The following is a 6,639-nucleotide window of genomic DNA, read 5'->3' as shown; positions in this document are numbered from 1 at the left end:
CGGTCCCCGGTGCCCAGACCCCGACCCGAGGGCTGCCCACGCCGGGTCCTCTGGGTACACACAGCAGCAGACACAGGCTTTTATTTTCAAACTTTTTAATGATGGGAACAAAAAAACACCTAAAACCGAAGCTTCTGGAAAAACCACTTGTTCTTGCCGGTCTTGTACCTAGAAGGGAAAAGAAGAACGGTGAAGGGTGACCCCTTTCCAGCAGGGGCGCCTGCAGCCCCACGCACGGCGCCGCGGCCTCCTACCTCTCCTCGAACTTGACCTTGGCCTCCCTGCGGGCCTTGCGCTTCAGGGCCGGGTCTCTGAAGACGTCCTTGTTGACCACGGTCTTGTCCAAGGGGATGTCCACAGAGTACCTGGGGACAAGGGGGCAGGGTCAGCCGGCCCCGCGCACCCCGGTCCTCCCGGGAGCTCTGTAGGAAACTCCGCGACTCTGCCCCCCAACAATCTCCAACCACCCAGGAATCGACGCAGCCCTGGCGCTCGCTGTGCGGGGGGCAGTGCGTCGGCCCCAGAACACCCGGACCGGCACCTCGAAGAACACGAGCGGGGCCTGCCCGCTTCCAGTCTCTGAAACCGGGACCGGGTACCCTGCGGCCCCGGGTCTCGCCGAGCTTTCGCTTTGTTTTTTGGGGCAGGGGCCCGACATTCCCGAGTGAGAAAGCACAGCAGGCAGAGCTGAGCCTCGGCTGAGGGGGACAGAAGCCAGGCGTCCCCCTTTCCGGGGAGAGGACAGCGCTCACCGCGTGGGCATGAGGTGATTGTAGTTATAAACCTTCACGAAGGACTTGATCTTTGATCTCTTGGAGATCTTCTTCTTGCCCATGGCGGCTGTCACTTTTCGGGGGTAGCGGTCAATCCCGGCCACCAGGGCGTGGCTGTAGGGGCGGTCGGAGGTGCCGTCATCGATGTTCTAGGGTAGGAAGCATCACAGGGGTAGCGCCCGGGTCCCAGACTCTACTGCCACCAGAGAAAGCCACAAGTAGGCCAGAGGTCGAGAGTAAGAGACCACGTTGACTCCCACCGGGAAGAGTGGAGCGGCTTGGGACAGGGCATCCACCAGGCGCCAAACACGGGGTGCTAGGGAATCCACACCCGCTCGCCCCATCGTACTGTTAATGAATTCAGGGCAGCGCCAGGACACGGACACTAGCAGCCCAACGCCGGCGAAGGGGTGCATTCGTGTCCCCACAGCGCATCACCGGTGTTGTGGCTAACGCCCCAAAACCATAGGGAGACAGCAGATAGGCTCTAATATACTGCACGTGGTGATCATTTTTTTTTTTTTGAGAGTAGAAAGATCTGCGTAGCCCAGGGTGGCCTGGAACTCGCCGAGACCCTCCTGTCTCAGCCTCCCGAGTGCTGGGATGGCAGGCGTGTGCCACCAAGGCCGGCTGGGACCACTGTGCCTAGAAGCAGCTTCTCCTGTCTCACAAATCAAGCTACGGCTCCTGACGCCTATCCGACCTCAGGCATCAACGCCCTGGCCCTGCAGATGGCGGCCGCGGGAAGAAGCACGCCGCGCGGCCCAGGCGCCCAGCTCAACTCGCAGGGATTGTTTTCCGTCCTCCTCTGGCGGCCCCTGCCCCGGATCACGGCCCAGACCCCAGCCTGCCTCCCGCCGGGCCCCGGTACCTTCACGATGACTGCTTTGCGTCCGGAGTAGCGTCCGGCCAGCACCAGCACCACCTTCCCGGGTTTCATGAATTTGCCCATTTCTGCGGAGTAAGAAGGGGCCGCTCAGGCCTCCGTAAGGCTCCAAGCAAGCCCAGGCGCAGGCCCGGAGCGTCAGGCTGCTCACTGGCGTCCTATCCCAAGCCACCCGCGGGATCTGCCCGCAGGAACGGATCCGCTGCGTAGCCGCAGGGCACCTAAGGACAGAACGCACCGAGCAGCGGACTCCTCGATCGCGGATGGCGGCGGATGGGGAGAGCGGACCGAACCTCTACTCACCAACAGCACCAATTCCGGTCTACAGCGGAAAAGAAAGAAGTGCACTTCCGCTGACCTTTCACCCCGCGGAGCGGGGCACCACTTCCGGTCCCGCCCCTCAGACTTCGCCGCGTGGGTGTGTGGTGCTCAGGCTGTGTTATGGGCGGAAGAAGCTCACGAAGGGAAAGCAGAGCCTGGCAGGGCATGTATTTGAATCAAACTTTATTAGCAGCTGTAGCCGTAGTCTAGAGCAATGGAGTCCAGTCTCTGCCTTCCGAAGCGCAGAGAGGATGTGTCTGCACGTGGGCTTTCAGCTTTGCTGTCCCGTTTTGTTTTGTTTTTGGTACCGGGGATCGACCTCGGGTCCTTGTGCTTGCGAGGCAGGCGGTGAAACCACTAAGTTAAATCCCCAGCCCTTTGCTGTCCCTTTTTGCCTTTCCCTCTTCTGGCGCCAGGAGGGGGGCGGGGCACATGCTACAATTTACTTTTTTTTCCCCCTTGTACCGGGGATTGAACTCAGCACTTGCAAAGCAGTCGCGGTGCCACAGAGCTAAATGCCCGGACCTAAAATTTACTTTTTTGAGAAGACGAAAGGAACAAAATAGGACGTTTGACGATGCCTACCGTGCTCACTGTCATCAAGGAGTAGAGACAAAGATCAAAGGAGAGCCTTGGCCTGCAACATCCAGCCTGTCAGTGTCGCAGCTGCCATGGCTCAGGCCCTGCAGCTGCCAGGCCGGGCTGATGTGTTTAAACTGATTTGATCCTCATGAGGCCTGCGGGAGATCCCCGTTCTACAGCTGAAGGTACAGAGGTTTAGAGATTGGATTCCCCAAAGCCCAGGAGAGTAGGTGGTGGGGCTCGAACTCAGACCCCAGCTGGCCACCAAACACCTACTGTGTGCCACGCATGGTCCCCGTGTTCTAGTGAGCCCGTGGCCCTTTGGTTATTTCCCTCCCATTTAGACAGAGGGAACTGCAGTTCTGAGAGGATCAGTTACTGACCTGGGGTTGAGTTTACCCGTCCTGTAGATGGGATTCAGGTCAGGGTCTGAACCCAAGTCTGGTTGGCTCCCAAGTGCATTCCCTCCTGTCACTCACCGCGAGAGTTCTTCCTGATGGGATCTTTGCAGGTGGCTTGTGAGGTCAGACAGCACGCATGGCACCCTTGAAAATCTCGGGTTCTCTTTTGTGAACCTGGGGTGTCCTCCAAGTCCAAGAGGAAGACAGAGTATCTCGTGGTTCTTGCTCTTCTGAACATGTAAGGGCCTAAATTGGTCTCCTCTTGGGCAAGGTGTGGAAATATCCCCAGGTTTTTCTTTTTCTTAATTTTATTTTAGTTTTTTTCCAGTAGTGGGAATCAAACTGAGGACCTTGTGCTTGCCAGGCAGGTGCAGAGCTGCTGAGCTAAATCCCAGCCCCATTTTAGTTTTTTGAGACAGGGTCTCCCTATATACTTCAGGTTGGCCTTTAACTCAGTATCCTCCTACCTCAGCCTCCTGAGTGCTGCGATTACAGGTGTGCGTCACCATGCCTGGTTATGTCTAATTCTTTTCTGCTGTTTGGAACAGGGCACTGGAGGCAAAGGGACCTCAGTGATTGTCTACTCTGGCTTCTGAGGAGTTCTGGAGCAGCAGGAGTTGGCGGCACAGGAAGCTCTCAGTGTTCCCCCTGTGACACCGCACTCCCCTGCATGTCTGCCCCTACCATCTTCTCCCAGCCCTTCCATCCTTTCCTCTTTTGCTCTCTTGGAGAAAAATCCAGTAGCTTTGCAATCACCTTGGGCTGTGTGTGTTGCTAGGGATTGAACCCAGGGCCTCAAATGTGAGGCAAATGCTCTGCCAACTGAGCTAAATCCCAGCACACACACACCCCTTTTTCTTTTGATTGACTGGACTGGCCTTGCACCTTCGATCCTCCTGTCTCAGCCTCTCACACGGCTGGGTTATAGGTGTGCACTGCTGTGCCTGGCACCTTACAGCACACTTATACTGTGGGCCCTGCAGCTCTGTGCGCTGCACATCCAGAGATAGTTCGTGTCCGTTGCTGCTCAGTGTAGACTTGGGCTGACTCCCCCACACCAAGGACAGAGCTCTCCTCCTATACCCAGGTCTAGCAGGCACCTAGGTCTGGGCTGCTGGCAGGATCGTAGCTGGTAGTCCCTGTGGCTACACCTTAGGGTTTCGTTAACTCTGCAGAGCAATGTCCATTTGCTCACCTCCACCCGGCCCAGAGCTCTGGAAGCACAAATTTCTGGCAGTTATGTAGAAAGTACTTTTCCCTCTCAAAGAGAGGGTAAAACTGGGAGTGGGTAAGAGAGAGAGGGGAACAGAAGTCCTAGAAACAGCATCATGCAGTGAGGTATTGATAAAGACAGAGGCTTTGGGTGCAGGCCACATGAATTCAGATCCCTGCTCTTGTCCTCATGGGAAGCTGAAAATCCATGTAACTTCTCTGTGGCTGTTTCCTCTTCTGTAAAGTGGGGATAACAAGGCCCCACCCTGGAAGAAGTTAATTAGGATGACACAAAAACACTCCCCATTGTGCTGGTTGTGTTTTTGAGATGGTCTCACTATGTAGCCCAGGCTGGTCTTGAACTCAGTGATCCTCCTCCCTCAGCTTCCCGGGTGTTGGGATTAAAGGCCTGTGCCGTCATGCCTGGCTTTTGTGCCAACTGTTTTCTTCAGTGCTCGGGGGGAGAACCTGGGACCTCAGGCAGGTGGAGCCAGTGCTCTACACCCCACACTGTGCTCCTCCCCTGCCCTAGCAGTCTGAATGTACCTGAGCTTTTGTGAGGAGTAGATAAGGTCAAGTCCAGGGTTAGCCCAGGGCTCTGCCTACGGCTTCATTTGGACAAGATACCCGTTACCACCCTAAACGAAGGCCAAATGGACCTCAAATGCCAATTCCAAGAGCAGCACATGTGGCGGTAAACTGTCAATGTGACCAGCTTGGGGGCCACCTAGGGGTCAGTACAGCCCAATGCTGGGTGTGTCACGGAGGCCTGGCCTCGGGACTCCATCTGGTCCCTGGCCCCTTCCTCTCTGGTACTGTCCCCTATTCTGCTCTGCTAGGACATTTAGCCATATTTTTGCCTCCATGGAGCCAGCTGACCATGGACTCAATGTCCTGAAACTATGAGCCAAATTAAGCCTCTGCTCTAAGCTGTGGGAGCCGGGTGCTGCATCCTGGCAACAGGAAAGTGGCTGTGCAGGATAGGACTGCAGGCGAGAGCAAGACGGATGACGATGGCCACGGCACTGTAAGTGGATCTGTTCACACACACACACACACACACACACACACACACACACAAGCACGCACACCCACAATCCATATCGAGGGAAGCAGATGGTTCTCGAAGCTGGGAGCTGGGTCTGATGGGGGACGAAGCCAGAGAGATGGAGGCAGCAGAGCCCAGTACTCTGCAGAGGCTACACAAATTACAACGATTTTATTGGCAACCACAAATGTATCGTCTTCAGACTTCACAATGCCCCGGCCCCTTACACTCGCCCTGCCTTACAGGGAAATGGGACCGATTCTAGCAAAATATCAGTAGCGCATCTTAAGGTAAGTTAACACGATAGTGGTCACAATTTAAGTTAAAATGTACAACATCAAAGTGCAGAAACCAAGTGCAGCCAGCGATCTCACCCGTGACGTGATGCTGACCCGTGGTGCCTCCCACCGCCAAGAGTGACACTCTGGGGTGGGTGTTCACAAGGCCCTGGCAGGCACAGGGACCCGCCACAGCTCCTGTGCCCTCCGGAGGGCCCACCAGCCCATCAGACCTGCACGCTCTCCACTGAGGACTCCAGGGGGGACCTTGGTCCACCGCTTCCCGTGTCCTGTCCAGAGGCACGCAGAGGATACAGGATCTGACATCGTCACCTGCGCTGCGAGGGCTGCCTTGTTTCCACCTCTCCAGGGAAAAGGCTGGTGGTAAAATCAGCGCAGGGCCTGGCCTGACGCTGGGCTCGGTGGGAAGAGGAATCGGCACTCCAGGGGACCTTCAGTTCTGCCCTGTGCCCCTGACCATCTCCCACGTGGGATGGGAGCTCAGTGCCACTACCGCGGGGCCTCAGGACCAGCAGCTCAGCCAACCCCACAGCGACCCCCACCAAGTCCCTGAAACGCAGCTGTGCCTGAAGCAGACTCCTGAGACAGCGCGGAAGGCCCAGGCCTGGGGGTGGGGTGAGCGGAGGTTCAGAAGGCGTCCTTGATGTTCTTGAGCTGGCGCACAGCCAGGTCCACTGGGAGGCTGAACTTGAGGCCACTGAGGCGGCTCAGCAGCGTGAGGGCACCCTCGAAGCCCGTGCGGGCCATGTAGCTCCAGGGCTGATAGTGCGGCTCAAGGAGGGCCCCTGACTTGCAGATGAGGTTCACCCAGGACACCAGGCGCTGCTCGTTCAGTGCCATGCACACCAGCGCCTTCAGCTCAGAGTCCGCACTGCGCCTGAAGGGGCCGTGCTCAGTGAGCACCAGGTGGATGGCGCTCAGCAGGCTCTGCTTGGGGGTCACCGTGCCGCCACCCCCCACGGGCAGGGCGAAGGCCTGTGACAGCTTGCGGGCCGGCGAGTCCATGTAGGCGCGGCCATTCTTGGCCTGGTAGTACTTCACGAAGAGCTCCCAGGGGTGCATGGCCTCGGGGCCTGAGGACAAGGCTGGCAGTAGGCAGGCGAGCGGCGCCAGGACC

The 6,639-nt window shown here is 57.5% G+C and overlaps 2 protein-coding genes across 3 annotated transcripts in view; both read right to left on the bottom strand.

The window, feature by feature from the left end:
* Positions 1-78: 78 nt before the first annotated feature.
* On the bottom strand, positions 79-2,059 carry Rpl27 (ribosomal protein L27). Of its 2 annotated transcripts, none has more exons than XM_010642998.3 (5): positions 1,963-2,059; positions 1,645-1,727; positions 753-922; positions 255-365; positions 79-168 (listed from the first exon to the last, which is right to left on the bottom strand). In XM_010642998.3, the coding sequence occupies exons 2-5, from the start codon at positions 1,723-1,725 to the stop codon at positions 120-122; spliced, it is 411 nt and encodes a 136-aa protein (XP_010641300.1). In that variant the 5' UTR covers positions 1,726-1,727; positions 1,963-2,059; the 3' UTR covers positions 79-119. The 2 variants fall into 2 exon arrangements, with proteins under 2 accessions (XP_010641300.1, XP_010641299.1); XM_010642997.3 differs by having other exon boundaries at positions 1,898-2,004.
* Positions 2,060-5,353: 3,294 nt separating this feature from the next.
* The window catches only part of Rundc1 (RUN domain containing 1), a 6,183-nt gene continuing 4,897 nt past the window's right edge, over positions 5,354-6,639 (bottom strand). The window contains exon 7 of the mRNA XM_033763068.1: positions 5,354-6,639. This exon is cut by the window's right edge and continues 72 nt beyond it. Coding sequence (XP_033618959.1) covers positions 6,150-6,639 — 490 coding nt within the window. The 3' untranslated portion in view covers positions 5,354-6,149.

The sequence above is a fragment of the Fukomys damarensis genome, unplaced genomic scaffold, assembly GCF_012274545.1.
Source record: "Fukomys damarensis isolate Sample0158 unplaced genomic scaffold, DMR_v1.0_HiC HiC_scaffold_13, whole genome shotgun sequence".
In the NCBI taxonomy this organism is placed as follows: domain Eukaryota; kingdom Metazoa; phylum Chordata; class Mammalia; order Rodentia; family Bathyergidae; genus Fukomys; species Fukomys damarensis.
The sequence above is the reverse complement of the archived record's forward strand: the minus strand, read 5'-3'. Positions and strand labels throughout refer to the sequence as shown.

What these genes read in the sequence shown, in the direction of transcription:
- Rpl27 (XM_010642998.3), bottom strand. Translation starts at nt 1,725, where the DNA reads ATGGGCAAATTCATGAAACCCGGGAAGGTGGTGCTGGTGCTGGCCGGA. An exon ending in GCAAAGCAGTCATCGTGAAG is followed by an intron (nt 923 to 1,644) that starts GTACCGGGGCCC and finishes TTCCTACCCTAG; the next exon opens with AACATCGATGACGGCACCTC. An exon ending in AAGGTCAAGTTCGAGGAGAG is followed by an intron (nt 169 to 254) that starts GTAGGAGGCCGC and finishes TTTCCCTTCTAG; the next exon opens with GTACAAGACCGGCAAGAACA.